Genomic DNA, 18,044 nt, shown 5'->3' with positions numbered 1-18,044 from the left:
GTCTTTACCCTATCCTATGTTTAGATATGGAAAGCACAGAATTATTGTGTTTTTCATCTTCCATGGACTCAGGCATAATATTTCCACTGGCTTTGGTTTTCCCTCTAGATGTGTGTCCTACTCACTTGCACAGTAAAAGTTTATATCATTAGAAGTCTGGTTTTTAAAACAGAGGTGACAAGGATGGCTCTTACCTTCCCTGACTTTGGTCCCTCCGAGGACTATCGCAGATATGCCAACAGATGACGATAAGAGCCAAATACAGATGTTGATGATCTTCGCCTTCATGGGTGTGCGAAAGTCTAAAGCCTTGACGGGGTGGCACACAGCAATGTATCGGTCCACACTCATCATGGTCAAGGTGAATATGCTGGTAAACATGTTATAGTAGTCAATGGAAATGACTATCTTGCACAGCACGTCCCCAAATGGCCAGGAATTCATCAGATAGACGGTGCTCTGGAAGGGCATGGTTGTAGTAACTAAGGCATCTGCCAGCGCCAGGTTAAATATATAAATGTTGGTTGCTGTCTTCATTTTTGTGTATCTAAAAGACAAGAAATAAGGTCATTTCTCTTCACCTTCATGTCAAATCCATGAGGCAAATACAAGGTCATTTCTCTTCATCTTCATGTCAAATCCATGAGGCAAATGTGTTTGTGACAACCTCTGATTTCTTGAATTTGTTTTGCATTTTTTAATTCTTTACATATTTATTGAGTGTCTAATATGTAAAAGGACTGTTCTAGGCATTAGGAGTAGTAGAAAAAATGGACAAAAATCTCTGACTTTACTTAGCTTTTATTCTCGTGCTGTGTTCAAAATATATCTAAATTTCAAAAGGCAAAGGATAGCATATATAAATAGATGAATATACATGTAGATCTTTTGGACAGACTTGTGTATAATATAGGTCTTTGTTTTGTGACTAGCAATTCATTTTAGCCCTATCTGGGGTTGCTTGGCCTTAAATATTTCTTACACGATTTATTTTTTCCCCTTCACTGCATAAAACAGAGATAAGGCTTACTCAACTTTTCCTTAGGGCTATTTTGAGAAATCCATCATTGTGATTATGTCTCTTGAACACCGAAAATGGTCTTTTTAAAATTTAATTCAATTTCATTTTATTGTATTTAAATTTTAATTAGTTAACATACAATACAATATTGGTCTCAGGAGTCGAACTCAGTGATTCATCACTTACAGACGACACCCAGTGCTCATCTCAAGTGCCCTTCCCCCACCCATCAAGCCTATCACCCATTCACCTCCCTCTGTCACCCCATAGTTTGCTCTCTATCACTAAGAGTTTCTTGTGGTTTGTTTCCTTCTCTTCTCTTCTCCCCCCTTTCCCATATATGGTTTGTCTTTTATTTTTTTATTTATTTTTATTTATTCTTAATTTATTTCTAGGAGAGAGAGAGAGACCGTGTGAGCATGGGAGAGTCAGAGAGAGAGGGAGACACAGACTCTGAAATAGGCTCCAGGCTCTGAGCTGGCAGTCAGCACAGAGCCTGACGCGGGGCTCGAACCGACGAACCGCGAGATCATGACCTAAGTGAAAGTCGGACACTTAACCGACTAAGGCACCCAGGCGCCCCTGGTTTGTCTTTTAAATTCCACATATAAGTGAAACCATATGGTATTTGTCTTTTCTCTGATTGAGTTATTTCACTTAGCATAATACCCTTTAGCTCCAACCACATCACTGCAAATGGCAAGATTTCATTCTTTTTGATGGCTGAGTAATAGTCTATTGTATACTATATACCACGTCTTCTTTATCCATCCATCAGTCAATGGACATTTGGGCTCTCTCCACGGTCTGCCTCTTGTTGATAGCGCTGTTATAAACATCGGGGTACATGTACTCCTTCAAATCTGTATTTTTGTATTCTTTGGGTAAATACCTAATTACACAATTACTGGATCACAGGGTAGTTCTATTTTTACTTCCTTGAGGAGCCTCCATACTGTTCTCCACAGTGGCACAACTGGTTTGCATTCCCACCAACAGTGCGAGAGGGTTCCCCTTTCTTCGGTTTTCACTTTTAAAACACATTCACGATTTCGGGATGAGCATGGAGTGTTACAGGTAAGTGATGAATCACTAAATTCTATTCCAGAAATCGTTAACCAACTTGGATTTTAATTAAAAATAAATTAAATAAATAAATAAAATACATTCCATTTCAGTTGCTAAAACACAGCTCAGTTTGTTGATTTTGTCTGCCAGTGTGCCACTAGGTTTTCATCTTAAATGCATGATGCAAATAAAGCAGACTGAGTTCTTCTTTATAGATCATAGCACGAAATGTAATCTAGCACAGTAGGTGAGAAATAGCTCGGTTTTTCTTTATTCTCATCTTGAGAGATTTTTAAAGCACATAAATTTATTTCCTCTTCTAACTGAAAGGATAGTAATTTTCAGAACAGGTCAGAAAAGTTGCCTTTAAGCCCAAATTATTCTCCCCATTATAATATGAAGTTTAGAACAATTCCATGTTCAACTAAAATGGAGTTAAAAGGATTGTTTTACTTAGAGAACGCTCCCTCAGGGATCTGTAGGGCATGAAATGTTCCAAATGGTATCAGCAGGTTTTCAGAGGCCAAATGCTAAGGAATGTAGGGCAAATCCATGTTAATTACTTTCTACACACCTCAGATTTGCAGACCGTATCATAAGTAATTCAGCCATGCCCTGTGTACTTTCTTAATGTCATGGCGTTGGCTTTCATTAAAGGTCATTTCTAAGGAGATGTGTTATGGAGAAGTACTGCCTTGGCTATAAAATCAAAGTCAATGGTTATTATTGACCGGTGCCAGGGCGTCTCTCAATACATAAATTTCCACATGAGAAATGTCTTTTAACACATTGTGACAGCACAGCCGTGGCCCTCCTGGGAGGCAGAGTGGTCTTCTCTGAAGTCGGATCATTCTGAGACTGGACTCAGTGTACAACTTTCCCGAGTTTGGTTTCCTGTTACATAAAGATCATAAAACCAAATGACCATAAAGGCAGTAGAGGACCTGACTCGAAATGTGTGATCACACTTCATTCTCATGGTCCCAACTGCCCTCCCCCCCAAACCTCCCCTCTTCTCTCCTCTTCTTGCGAGGACATGGTTGGTCTGTGCTTGGATGGAGGCACGTAAAGACTCGCACGCAGTCAGTATCTGTTGGTTTCCATGTTGATGCCCTGCCATCTAAGCAGTGCTTTGATCTGGAGCACGAGGAGTTTACTTTAAAACATGTCATATTTTACCTTTACAGTTTTCACCCAAATATTACTAAGTGGCCTGTAAGTTCTAGAAAGTGATTACACGTATATGACCAATGCTCAGGGCTTAGGCTTTCTAAAGGCCCAGATAACTAGGGAAGTCCACTTACTGAGACAGAACAAATGTTTCCAATGAGCAACACTGAAATGTTATTGTTCAAATATTGTCTTCTTTAAGTTATGGTTTTATGTTTGAAAAGTGCATCTTACAGGCAGACTTCCTATATTCTTCCCATTTTCTCCCCGACAAATCCCTGATATTAACAAAGAATTTAGGAGCACCTGGGTGGCTCAGTTGGTTAGGCGTCCAACTTTGGCTCAGGTCACGATCTCGCGGCTCGTGAGTTTGAGCCCTGCATCGGGCTCTGTGCTGACAGCTCAGAGCCTGGAGCCTATTTTAGATTCTGTCTCCCTCTCTCTCTGCCCCTCTCCCACTTGCTCTCTCTCTCTCTCTCTCTCTCTCTCAAAATTAAATAAACATTGGGGCGCCTGGGTGGTTCAGTCGGTTAAGTGTCCGACTTCGGCTCAGGTCAGATCTCACGGTTGTGGGTTCGAGCCCTGTGTCGGGCTCTGTGCTGACAGCTAGCTCAGAGCCTGGAGGCTGTTTCAGATTCTGCCCCTCCCCCACTTATGCTCTGTCTCTCTCTGTCTCAAAAATAAATAAACTATAAACATTTAAAAAATAAATAAATAAACATAAAAAAAAATTTTTAATAGAAAGATTTTAGCAGACAGTGCCTTTAACTTCTTCTCTCAGATTTAGCAAACTTGATATTCTCTTTTTACTTTATGAAGTTAGATGGACATTCCCTGCTTTACAGAGTTGGGTCAATCTGGGTTCTAGTCCTTATTTTTCCCTCCAACTATTTGATTTTGGATATATCACTAAAAATTGGGCTTCAGATTCTCAACTGTAAAATGGGAAATACAAGGCTTACCTTATACAGCTTCTGAGATAATTAATGAAATGCCCCTGATCCAGAGAATATGGCTAGTTTATTTCATGGTCTTCAACTCCTCTCCCTCTTTTCCATGTGGAAGCCATCAGTTACCGCATGGAGAGATGAACCTAGTTTTTAGTTAGAGCCATGCTTCAGCTTGAATATAAAAGTTAATAGTAAAAATGATGCTTAGGACCTTACATGCTAGAAGACCGTGAATGGGATGAAATAGGAGTTAGGATAGAATATAAAACGTCTTTATTAATAACAGCCAAATTATGGAAAGGGACCAAATGCCCATTGACTGATGAGTGGATAAAGAAGTGGAATATACAGTGGAATATTATTCAGCCATCAAAAAGAATGAAATTTTGCCATTTGCAACAACATGGATGGAGCTAGAATACAATATGCTGAAGTGAGGTAAGTCAGAGAAAGACAAATCCCATATGATGTCACTCATATGTGGAATTTAATAAACAAAACAAATGAATATAAGCGGAGGAAAAAAATGAGAGGGAGGCAAACCATAGGAGACTCTTAACCACAGAGAACAAACTGAGGGTTGCCAGAGGGGAGGTGGGTGGGGGCTGGGCTAAATGGGTGAAGGGGGTTAAAGAGTGTACTTGTGATGAGCACCGAGTGATGTATGTAAGTGAGGAGTCACTAAATTCTGCTCCTGAAATTAATATTATACTATATGTTAACTACCTAGAAGAAAAAACTGAAGCAAAAAACTATAATATACATCTTTAAGTAATCATAAAATGATGAGTGATTTGCTCTTAAGCTTTTCAAAAGTACTTCCAACAAGTAAATGTGTGAAACTGCGTAAGTTTTGAACTTCTAAAGAATTCAAACCTGGTCATCAGATCTCAGAATAAGAGAGACGAGCACCTATAACAGAAATAGCTACCAATCACACAAACGTTTAACTACACTAATTATAGCAAAAGTCCTGGCTCCCAGAGAAACAAGCTTTTCCAAAACCATCATGTGGGAGCGCCCACTGTCACCATCCTCCGGGCCAGAGACACCTGCCATGGAGAGCCCTGATCTGCTGGCATCCTGGTATCACCACCTCACTCTTGTTTTCAGGTGGTTCGTGTTAACGATGGCAGTCTTAATAACCATTTCTTTCAAACACTCCCATGCCAGACTCTGCTGTACACCCCACATATTTCTTCCACTCAGTCCTCACCATAGCTCTACGTGAGAGCCATCACTATCCCTATTCTACAGATGAGGCCACTGAGAATCACTGGAGTTCTGTGCATTTCTCAAAGTCATATGGTTGTAAAAGGCATTGCAAGAGGCACCTGGGTGGCTCAGTCAGTTGAGCGTGGGACTTTTTTTCTTTTAATGTTTATTTATTTTTGAGACAGAGAGAGACATAGCATGAGTGGGTGGGGACAGAGAGAGAGGAAGACAGAATTGGAAGCAGGCTCTAGGCTCTGAGCTGTGAGCACAGAGCCCGATGCCCACAAACTGTGAGATCATGACCTGAGCTGAAGACAGATGCTTAACCAACTGAGCCACCCAGGCACCCCGAGCGTGGGATTCTTGATCTCAGCTCTGGTCATGATGTCACAATTCATGAGATGGAGCCTTGCGTGGGCTCTGAGCTGACAGTGCAGAGCCTACTTGGGATTCTCTCTCTCCCTCTCTCTCTGCCCCTCCTCTGCTCACATGCATGTGGGCACACTTTCTGTCTCTCTCAAAATAGAGAAATAAACTTAAAAAAAAAAAAGGCATTACAAGATTCGAACCTGGGTGCAGATACCAGTCTCTACATTCTTAAATCTCCCCAGCACTCGAGTAATTTACAAAGCTCAGTATTTTGACCTCCATGTATTTTATCTGATTCTCACAACTACCCCTCAAGTTTATCCAGGAGATTTATGTCTTCTCCCTAATATGAGCAAAGCAAGTTAGACTCAGGGGAGTAAAGTGATGTTCCTGGTGTTGGCCAAGACAGGAGCTCAGTGGGACGATCTGAAAGGAGCAGCAGGGAAGGGTCCCTCTCTCCAGGTTCTGGAAGACACATACTTCTAAGCCTACTGCACTGAAAGGGAGAACTGACAAGTGTAATCCTGAGTAATGAATCAACTATGAGTTCAGTGACTATTTGCTGACGGTCTTTTAGGTACCTCATTGGACTGGGTCCTGTGAAGGCGTGATAAGACCCTCACGGTCAAAGACAGTCTGGTTGAGGACTTGGGGATTGTTTGTATGTAATCAAATGGAGATAGTAGTTATACCTTTCAGTCAGATGTTGGCGGAGGTGGGGGAGGGGGGATAGTAAGCTTTCTTACTACGAGAAGATAAGAAATTTTTTTCCATTTCCTCAACACTGCTTTACAAAAATTGGCAAGTATTTCAAGTAAAATGGCACCATCTGGGTGGGAAGTTCTGGCTTGTATGGAGAAGCTGGAGGTGGGCTGGCAGCAAGTGGCTGCCCTTTTTAGCTTACACACCACAGAAGCATATGGCACTAAGAGAGCAAAATCTGGGGGCTGTCCTCGCTATGCTTGTCAATGTTTCAAACCTGGAAATGATGATAAGATATGTGGGTCAGGCCATGAGGAAGGTCATCACCTGGCGACACGGAGAAGGGTGTCTCCAGGAGTAAGAAATGTTCCCCATCACACATTAACTCGAGACCTTCCTACAGTAGTTCTCTGCAGAGACCTGAGGGGGTGGGGTCTACAGAGACCTGAGGGGGGCGAAGGTCTACAGAGAACAGCGGGGGTGATGTCTACAGAGAACGGGGTGGGGGGGTCTGCAGAGAACTGAGGGGGTGGGGGTGCTCTTAGTTTGGCAGCCATACGTGAACAGGCCGATGTGCAGAGCTATCAGGAACCGAGGTCACCAGGCAGGGTTTCTGGGAGAGTATGGCACCGGCAGTTAGAAAAATGAGGCATCAGCAGGAAGAACATTGACCTTGGGACACAGCAGTCCCACAGATGGCTCCTTGGCCTTCCCATGTGCCTCCTGTGCTCTGACAATATGCAGGGAGAAAGGCCCATTCTTGGATCATCAGTCCCTGACTGTCGGTGTACACTGGCCAAGTGCTTTTTTTATTTTAAATTTAAATGATGATGGGGTGCCTGGGTGGCTCAGTTAGGTCAGTGCTGACTTCAGCTCAGGTCATGATCTCATGGTTTGTGAGTTCCAGCCCCCTCATTGGGCTCTGTGCTGACAGCATGGAGTCTGGAGCCTGAAGCCTGCTTTGGATTCTGTGTCTCCCTCTCTCTCTGCCCCTCCCAGGCTCATGCTCTTTCTCTCTCAAGAATGAATAAACATTAAAAAAAATTTTTTTTCTTTAATTTAAATGATGCTTCCTCAATCAGGAGCTCCATTTTAGCTTTATGACAGCATGATATATCCGTCATCTTGATGGGTAATCATCATACATCTTTAAATACAAACGTGTTTTTCATTTTGTTGATTCGAGGTATTTTTAGCTCCTACCTGCAAAATATGGTCCCCCATGCAGACAATACACACAGCCTCTCTTCTCTCTTGTTAGAGTCAAGCTTCCACCCCATCTTTTTCACTTCATTACGTCTACACGTTTGTAAGTGGCTGCTCCATAGACAGCAACATACTGGGCATGGAGCGTGACAAAAAAACTCAACATATAGACCACACCCCCGGGAGCTTTTCAACCAATGGAGTCAAAAACCACCACATGAACTAGAGGGACAGACAGAAGGATCAGTGTGTGGTGAAGAGATCAGGGCACATTTTAAAGAAGAGAAAACCTAGACAGGATCTTGTGCTTTGAGAAGGAGCTGGATGGAGACGTTTTAGTGACTACAGTCCTGGGAGCCTGGCTGGGGAAGGACGACGGCCGTCAGGCCACAGAGGACGTGAATATGAGGAGGCAACGCTGGGTTAAGTGTTCGCCGAGAACTTACTCTGGGTCAGACTCTGTTTTAGGACCTTTATCTGGCAAAGTTGTCATGATGTTTAAGGACAATTAATGAGACGTTCCTCAAAGTACTTAGCACAGGACGTGGTACTTGACAGTTGCTCACTGAGTGCCATCTTCACTGTCATCCTTGCTGCCGGTGTTATTGTCACTGTCATTATCATTAGTTACCCGCGGCAGTCCTGATGACCTGCAATACAATCCCGTAAGATACCACTGCCCCCACTTCTTTGGAAGAGTGAGCATCTTAGAGCTGATTCTCAGGGGTTCTTGGACTCCATACCTAATACGTAAAGGAAGTCAAGGCTGGCCCTCCCAAAGTTTTCTCAGAAGGCAGAAATTTTATCAGAGAAATAATGTGATCCTATGACCTCTGCTTCTCCCAGCAGCTCAAGATTGAAAACCATTCTGATAAGTGTGGTGAAGTATGCATCATGAGGGTAAAAAAAAAAAAAAAAAAAAAAACATTTGACAGGAGGAAATGGGGCATAATTCAGGGAATCCTAATATAGAACATTAGCGTGCTGCCCCTCAATGGACAAAGGCTGTCATGGACATTGTAGTGCTGGAGTTTTTCCACAAGTAATACCCATTGTTTGGGTGAGGAAACAGTAAAGAGGATGTAAATGGCTTGCCCCAGACCACAAATAAGTGAAACAGTGGGAAGCAAAATTTGAGCCTTCTGAGAAGCCATGAAACTACAGTTCCAACAGAACGAAACAAACACCCTAGTGGTCATTTTTCTGAATAGACAGACCCCTTTAATACAGCAAATACCTAACTAAGGGCCAACGGAATGTACTTGAAGAATCACTATTTGGTCTGGTGAACCAAATGCCCCTGACCCACAAGCTGGCCGCCATCTTACAACATTGGGCTGTATGCACTGAGGTCCAAACACCCCCAACACACTAGGCTCAGTAGAAAGACATTTCTGCAGTACCTTATCCAACAGTGGAATACTAACATAATGAGAGATGTGTTTTGACACTCTTTTCTCCTACACTGCCAACAAGCATGATGTATTCATTTTCCTGAGCATGTTTTCCAGATATAGAGCATTCCAGATTTTGTGTTTTAAATGATCAGAAATAATGGCTTTACTGATGTGGATTTTCGGAAGAGTTTATTTGAAAACATAATGAGTTTGCTCCATGAACCCTCCAGATAACGTTCAGTTCATCTCGATGAAATTGATTTGCTACACTATATCTTTTGGGGTTATTTACTATTGAAATTATGGTTCTTTACTGAGGGGCAATCGCTTCTTAATTTTTAAGGGAAGGAGGGGAAGTTCAGTCACTGTTTTGCCACTGATCTGACTCTGCAATTGAATATATTCACCATATTCACATACTCACTATGTGAATTCACTAAGTGAATGCATAGATACACATGAATTCGCATAGATGGTCACATGTCCCTTCAGTTCCCCAGAATTACTGTCCCGTATGTAAAGAGCAAAAGCTATAGAAAGAACAGAGGCACAGGCTGTGTCTCTGAGTCCCACAACTGTCACAACCTCAGTGACCACACGGGCACTGAAATACAGCTAGAATGGTGGACGTGCTTCATGTTGAGGGGCAGGCACGCCGTCCATGCAGGAAGGTGGGAGAACTCAGAGTAGTGATTTCACTACGACAGCTGGTGCCCTGGACCTGCTCCTCCTCTGTTGGCACGGCTCTGACTCCCAGAGTGAATGCTCTAGTGTATTCAGCTGTGCACACAGGACAAGTGTGTATCATGCCCAACAACACCCGGTAGAAAACTACACATCTCCCATGATCGATGTGTTGTCTCCCAGTGTACGACTATCTGGATACTTAGAAGTATACAGGTATCTTAAACGAGTTTTTCCAATTCTATACAGAAAACCGACATAGCTAGAGTTAGCCACAGGATGCTGGCAGAAAGGATGCAAGACTACCCTCCCGCTCTGTCCTCTCCCAGAAGGAAATGGCCCCTGCATGGGGTGGGGAGCAATGAGGAGAGGCAGAGAGAGTTTGGTCATCTTGTGAAGTTAAATGAGTTAATACTCAGAAAACCATTCCTATTGTTAAAGGAAATGCTCAGAACTGTAGCCAATGTTAACCTGAAAGCTCCCCTCCCCACTTTTGAATCCGTTCCTTTGGGATCTCTGAATTCATCACATATTCATCGCATGCCTTCTATTTTTCTCGTCTTTCATCTAAAGTCTGACCTGCTGGACCAGGGAAGGGGTATTTAAATACACACACACACACACACACACACACACACACACAGAAGCCTTTGACAATATTCCTACTCCTAAAATCCGTTCTCTCACATACATCTTCCTTATCTCAGACATAAGCCAGCACCCTCTCCAAAGAAAGACAGACACAGAAATTGGCTGATTTTCTGTGGGGGAATAAATAAATCTTTTGTGAATACAGGGTTGAGCTTCCAGACATGAAATGTTAGGTTTCTGCACTGAGGACAGAGCCCCCCGGGGCAGCAACAGTTGAGTGCATCGGGAAGTCAATCTGGAGTGAAGAAGGCGCCAGCTTCAAGTTCCCACGAAGATACTGCTGCCCAGGAGATATGGATGAGTGATTAATGTTGAGGAGCAAACATCTCCCAGCTGGAAAGAAGTCCCTCCTCAAACCAACTATGAGACAGGCACCAGGAAAAATTGTGAGATCTCATAAAGTCAAAAAACAAGAATTGATTCTGAAGACTACATAGGAACATAGGAGCTCTATACCCGATGGCCATCTTGGTTTTCTTTCTTTCTCTCTCTGTCTCTCTCTTTTTTTTTTTTTTTTTTTTTTTGGAGAGGGGAGGGGCAGCTGGTTAGTCTGATCTCTGCCACCATCCACAAGGATTTGGGTTTCAGCCACAATCACGTTCCACAGGGAAGAAAATAATTCCATTTGGCTAATCCATCTCACCAACTGCAGTGAAGCCAATTATCTCCTTTAGGAGCTTGTCAAATAAGAATTACTTTGAGACATGCAAGATAGGCACTTCTGAAAATAATGCCTGGACTGATCTTTACCGGGCTTACTTTAAAGGAAACATTTAATGTTGATTCCAAGAGAGGGCTCCGGATAAATCAGAACATACTTTTCAATCAAAGCCTGAGGTAAGGCTGATATCAGATAGGGGGCAGCACAAGGTTAGTTATACCCGTATGTCTCTTCCTTTTCTTCAATGCTTCCACAGGTGCGGTCTGGCAATATTATCCAAGGTAGGCTACGGTGACATCTGAGAGAATATGGAATATGTGCATTCATCACTGCAGTGATGGATGGAAAAGAGGCAGGCACGACAGCAGACACTCTGATCGGGTCACCTCACTTCTTCGCATACTTCCCCACTTTTGTGAAAGTCACACAGCTTTCTGGGACTGATACAAGTTAAACCATGGGGCCCAAATGAACTCAGGGGTGACCTGAGTCAATATATGCCATGTAACCTAAGATGGGCTCAGCCCGGGGGGACTCCTCCTGTCAGTGGCCTGGGGAAGAAACACTCTGCCCCTCAGTCTATGAGCAAGAAAACTCATTTTTTTTTTCTTTGCAAAAAGAACCACCTCTGTACCTGGCAAGCTTGGCTAGGTTGGCTGCCTTTGGAGGAGAAATTTAATTCAGGAAATAGAACCATTTCCAGAGTATTTTTATGGTTCTGTTTTGTTTTGTTTGTTTATTTTGTTTTGTTTTGTTTTTCCCAAGCCCTTACAAAGTTGTCCCTTTTAGGATATTTCAACACTGCCCAGGATGAACTGTAGGGAAGCAAAAGTCTTCTACTCTCCGGGCAAAGGTATCAGAGGACTGACCCCCTACCCGTCTTTATTATGGTAGCAGCAAAGCAATGAAAACTAATGAGAAAAGAAAAAGGCTCAACTTAAGACCAAGGAACAAGCAATTTTGATCCCTTTATGTTTTGCCCTAACAATTTTCCCCTTGTTTATCCTTACTTTTAACTTAAAAAGTAGACCTTCACAAGAGTAAAACTTTTCTTTAAATGAAACAGAAAAGAACATATACACAAAACCATCATGGACATTGAAGCTTGAGGAGGGTGTTTTCTTAGGGGGAACAGAAAGAGGGTGGGCAGTGTTTATGGCTGAATTGTGTCCCCTCAGATACACGCAGCCAAGTCTTACTCCCGGTACCCCGGAACGTGACTATATATGAGGACAGGGCCTTTAAAGAGGCAAAGTGAGGTAAAGTCAAGGTAAAATGGGGATGTGAAGGTGGCCACTAATCCAATATGGCTGGCGTCTGTGTCAAAGGAGGAGATTAGGACACGGATACACATGACGGAAGACTGTGAGGACACAGGGAGGAAACAGCCATCTACAAGCCAAGGAGAGAGGTTTCCGAAGAAAGGAGCCCTGCCAGCACCTTGACCTTGGACTCCTGGCCTCCCCATGAGAAAACGAGTTCTGTGGCTTAAACCACCCGGCCAGTGGCATGATGTTATGGGGGTCGTAAGCGCACTAACATAGAGCAGCGGCAGCCCTGAGTGGGAAGTGCCACCTGAGGCCAGGAGCCTACCTCTCCTGATGGCTGCCCTGCCGGTTTCAGACTCGCTCAGTCCAGTAACCCAATCCCTTACAACAAATGTCTTCACACGTACATCTCCTACTGGCTCTGCTGTTCTGGTTGATTCCTGACTAATACGAGAGTATGCAAAGTGAGGACAGAAGAACTGAGAAGGCTCTAGAAAATATGACCAATTAGGAAATATGAGTGGAAGAGGAGTCCGTGATGCAGACAAGAGAAACCCAGAAGATGTGGCAGGGAGTCAAGGATAGGGTGCTATCCAAGAAAGTGAGGGGCATAAGATGGGTCGAGCATGCCGAATCCCCACAGAATGGGGCACCAGGCTGCCTCAGTCAGTTAAGTGTCCAACTCTCAATTTCAGTTCAGGTCATGATCTCACAGTTCATGGGATGGAGCCCCGCATCAGACTCTGTGCTGACTGGCGGGGAGGCTGCTTGGGATTCTCTCTCTCCCTTTCATTCTGCCCCTCCCCAGTGTGGTCCCATGCTCTCTCTCCTCCCCTCTCTCTCTCTCAAAATAAATAAACTTTAAAAAAATCCATAGAGGTTAGGGGATAGCCAGCCTAAAATAAGCATCTGAAAATATGATGATGCTCTTAGCTTTGGTCAAGGAGTGTCAGGGAGGGAACCCAAGTGCGCTGGGCTGAGGAATGGACAGAAGACAAGGAAATGAAGAAGAGGGATTATCGCTCCAAGGAGCTTACCTACAACACACAGGAAGATGAAAGTCATTAGCTAAGGGAACCCAGGAAAACAGAAGGGTCATGGACGTTGATTACGTGTAAGATGACAGATGTCTGAGTGTATCCAGATGCTTAAAATCAGTGGAGAGATTACAGACAGCATAGGAAGGAGAGCCCTGACACAGCGGAGACTCCGGAAGAGCAGGAGGTGATGAGATTCAACTTACAGGGGCAGGGAATTGCCTTGGAAAGAAAGAAGGAAACATCTCCACGAGATGGAAAGGAATGAGGGAAGGGCGACGGCCAAGACACATACATAGGAAGAGCGCTCCCAGCAGCTGGATTCTAGTGTCACAGTGAACAACTGGTAAGTCCATTCCCTGCCCATGAGGAAGTATGGAAGTAGGAATTAGTGCTGATTAAATCAGTGTTGGGCCAGGGCACGTGGGTGGCTCAGTCGGTTAAGCGTCCAACTTCTGCTCAGGTCATGATCTCACAGTTCGTGGGTTCAAGCTCCACGTCGGGCTCTATGCTGATGGCTCAGAGCCTGGAGCCTGCTTTCGATTCTGTGTCTCCCCCTCTCTCTGCTCCTCCCCCATTCATTCTCTATCTCTCAAAAACAAAGTTAAATTTTTTTTAAAAAAATTAGTGTTGGGTTGTTGTTTTTAAGTGAGAAGTGGGAAAAGGAATTGGCTCTTTCTGGAAATAGGAGAGAGACACAGACTTGAGGTCACATACACTTGAAGGCAGTGACGTTGCCTTGACAAAGATAAAAGTGACTTTATGCAGCAGAATTTAATTAGTTGTGTATAGAAATAAGGAAGATAAGGTACTGGTTTGACCCAGGGTCAAGGTGTGGTAGAAGACAGAGGCAGAACAAGAAGGCAAGGCAGTCGCATGTATTGTCAAGAGAGGCTAAATTGATGGCTCATGGTGTCCGAATGGGGCAAGAAGAAGAGAGAGTCTGCGAGAATACGAAGGGCTGCCAGGTAAGGAGGTATACACAGGTTTGCAGGGTGGTAGAGTGGGAACCGAACAGCGGACTGAAGGGCGGGATCTGGGGCCAGGCAGGCTCCACAATCAGCAAGGCGTGACTTTAGTCAGTTTAAGCTTACTTTGTTTCATCGTCTGTTAAACGGGGATGGTAAGATACCTATGACTACAAAGATTTAAAGAAATAATTCACATGCAGTAACTAGCTTTCCGAGCCTGGCATTTATCTAGTGTCCCTTAAGTTTTAGTCATGTCTGCCAAGCAGGGAGATGGCTGCGTGCGTGGAAGTTGTGGGAGGATGGAAGTTTAAGTTGTCACAGGGGAGACGGCGGGGCAAGAACGGGGTGTGGGTGCTGGTGGGCATCAGGGCATGCACTGCAGGTGACCGACACAGGGGGGCGGTAGAGAGCACACAGGGTTAGGCTCCTAAGCGCCACGCCCGCGGGCACACCCAAAGCGTCAGTCGCAGCCAAAGGCACGGATCCAGGGCTGAGGGAAGTACCTCCCACCCCAGGGCCACAAACCAGAAAGCCAGGCAAGAGGGGAGGCCAGGGTGCTTAAAGGTTGTCGTGGGGGAAAGTTACTGTGCCTTCACGTTAGGCAGTTAAGGCAGCTGGGACTAGGAAATGATGAAAAACCTTGAGACCGTCGATGTGTTCAGGCACTCAAGGTGGGAAAGCTATTTGTAAAACGGGGCTAAAAATAATCCAAGCTTTTGGCCCCAACCCTCACCACCTCCCCAGGTCTGAGCTGCCCATCCCAGACCTGCACCGGCCCTGACATCCAAGCATCTAAATCCCATCTCGAGAATGACGTCCTAGATGACCGAACCGTGACCCTGGCCGCCGGATGATTTGTTGGGAGCGTGGCTCTCCAAAGCCCGCCTCCAGCTTGACAGGCAGTGTTACCCAGCCCTCAGCGTCAACGGTGACAGCGCCTTTGGGTTCTGTACCCCGCCTCTGCTCTCAGCGCTGACGTTAACACCTCAGCTGCTTCTTTCAAGTCTTGGGTTCCTCTGAGCGACACAAACTCAAGCCCCCCAACTTTCCTTTTGAGGAAAGGCTTTCTTTTTCAACTCTTTGACCATCTCTCAGTGTGAACTGGTTCTAAATACTCCTTAGTCCTCTTAGCTGTAGATGTAAGCAGACTAATGTTTCGGTACATTGGCATTCCACCCTCACCTTTCATATCTTATCTCCAAGTAGAAGGGGCTGGGGGTGAGAAGATGGATGATGTTACGTTAACGAGCTAACATTTTGTGTATTTTTAGCTGAATGTATTCCCTTTTAGCAAGTTTTATTCCTGGATATCTTTTGGAGATATGTGTATACACACACACACACATATGTGTATATATAATTATATGTCACATATGTTATACAAATATATGAATAATTAATAAGTATGCTATATTACTATTTATAATGGTGATTATTAATTATATATAATGACATGTAATTGTTATATACATTTATATTTCACTTCTACTTCTTGTCTACTCTTCCCCCATGGAGTTGTCTTTGCACGCATTTTAAGATTCTTCATTTGTTTTTATCCTACCTTGCAGGACTATATAAATAGTTGTTAAGCAACTCAGAAGCTCTTCTCCAACTCAAAACTTCAGGTGCTCATTCAAATAACAATACATTGTATTTGTTTTACTCATGCACTTAAATATGACAGAAGTAGGAAAGGAGCTGGGTTTTTTCTTAGTGTCTTCTTTTTGTGTAACAATGTTTTATTACAAAGCAACAGCCTCTGAACCAAAGATCTCCTAAAAATTTTAATTGAAATTGAGAACACAGCTGTTTTTTCTTTGCTTTCAGTTGCTATAATCGCCTTCTAATGGAGAGCAGCCCTGAAATTACTAAGGGCTTGAAAAAAAACAGTATGCTTTTAAAACCTCCCCTCTCTCTGTAGCCTTTCCTCATTATTGACAGAATTCCTATAAAACACAATACACAATTATGGCAACCAAGGGTACCAAGGTACAAACACTAATTGTAGGTGAAATGAGCTTTATAATATTTGGAGGCTTAAATGATGGGTTTTAGTTCTGGAGCACAGATGAAGATAAAAGATCTGAAACTCTCAAGACTAGATAGACAAATAAATGGGCATTTTATTATGATGATGATTTCTCAAGACTCATGCTACTAGAGATAATGTGCTTAAGGTTCATAATAAAGAGCTAAAGTCGGAACCAAAAAAAAAAAAAAGTTGTTGTTGTTTTATCCATCCTTCAATATCCCTGAAAAGAGTGACTTGTGTCCTTTACTTCACAGGACTTCTCAAAGGAATGTAAGCCCCTTATCCACTCTCAAAGGTGCATTTCCAAAGCATTAAATCTGCCAGGAAGTAATACACATATATTTCAAAGGGCCTCCAGGCCAAAGTGGGGATTTTTTTTTTCTTTTCTTGTTTTCTTTGTTGAAAGAGACCAAAATAAGCATCATTTCACTTACCAGGAAACTAGCCTATATAGTTATAGCCTAGTTTATATAGCCTGTATAACTAGCCTATACGGATATTTGGGTATTCATTACTAGAAATTACTTCAATATAATTCTACCAAAGAACATAAAACAGAACCTTTAGTTTCCCTCGGTGGAAAATAAAAAGCTAAGCAATTTTTGAAAACCTCCACAACTCGCACTTCAGAGGATAAATATTAGATGGCTTATTTACAAAAATCACTGATATTCTTAACAAACAAGATGACATTTCAGTGCTTGAAGGGGGCTCATGTGTGGATACCAGCAACTCGAAATAGTATACTGGCTTTTGCTTCATAAACCATAACACCAATCTGATGAGTCACAGGAAATTCTGAATTATGACCAGTGCATTCGATGGACCTGAATTTTACCTTAAGAAATATTTACGGAGGACAAAACCAAGCCCTCCAAACGGGTGCGGGCAACCAGGCAAAAAGGCCAGGCAGAGGAAGGAGTTTCCTTTGCAGGAGACATTGACCTTGCTCCACACCCTAGTACTTGGCCTGACCACAGTTTTCCGCGAGGGCTTGGGGGGTAAGAGGAGAGTCACTCAAGTCCTCAAAACAGTTCTGGCTGCCCGGTATTCCAAAACAGGAACACTTTACTTCGAGGAGGCCACCCTCTGAGGCTCTCCGGAGCCCGGCAAGGACGGGTCAGGGTCCCCGCCACCGGGTTGGCGCCCCACGCGCGGTCCAGGCGGCTGCACCGGCCTCCCCACGTCCCCCCACCCCGCCCTCCAACTCAGCCACCGCGGCGCACAGACCCCGCACTCACCGGATGATCACGAACATGACCAGGGAGTTGCCCACCAAGCCCACGACGAACACCACCGAGTACACCGCGGTGATGATGACCGGGATGGCGGGAGAGATGTGCGCGGGCTCGAGCGGAGCGCCCTCGGAGCCCCCGCTGCTGTTGCCGTCGGCCTCGGCCCAGCCCGCCAGCCAGCCGCTGCCGTTGGGGGACAGGCAGGTGCTCGGGGGGCAGGTGGGACCCGGCTCCCCGCGGAAGATCTGGACCGGGGACTCCATGGTCGGCGGCTGCGGCGCGCGGCGAGGAGAGGCGGCACCTGCGGGGCTGCGGGAGCGACAGAACTGGCTGGACCCGGAGACGCAAACTTTGCGGGCACACGGGCCAGCGCGCGGGGGCGGGCGGCGCGGGGAGCCCGGGACCCG

At 44.4% G+C, this 18,044-nt stretch overlaps 1 protein-coding gene across 1 annotated transcript in view; it reads right to left on the bottom strand.

The window, feature by feature from the left end:
• The window catches only part of OPRK1 (opioid receptor kappa 1), a 29,642-nt gene extending 11,742 nt beyond the window's left edge, over positions 1-17,900 (bottom strand). The window contains exons 1-2 of the mRNA XM_077765017.1: positions 17,644-17,900; positions 195-547 (exon numbers count right to left, since the gene is read on the bottom strand). Coding sequence (XP_077621143.1) covers positions 195-547; positions 17,644-17,900 — 610 coding nt within the window. The remainder of the gene's footprint in view (positions 1-194; positions 548-17,643) is intronic.
• Between the last annotated feature and the right edge of the window lie 144 nt (positions 17,901-18,044).

Source organism: Crocuta crocuta, unplaced genomic scaffold, assembly GCF_008692635.1.
Source record: "Crocuta crocuta isolate KB4526 unplaced genomic scaffold, BGI_CrCroc_1.0 scaffold94, whole genome shotgun sequence".
Lineage (NCBI taxonomy): Eukaryota > Metazoa > Chordata > Mammalia > Carnivora > Hyaenidae > Crocuta > Crocuta crocuta.
Note: the sequence above shows the minus strand (reverse complement) of the source record. Positions and strands in the feature narration are given on the sequence as shown.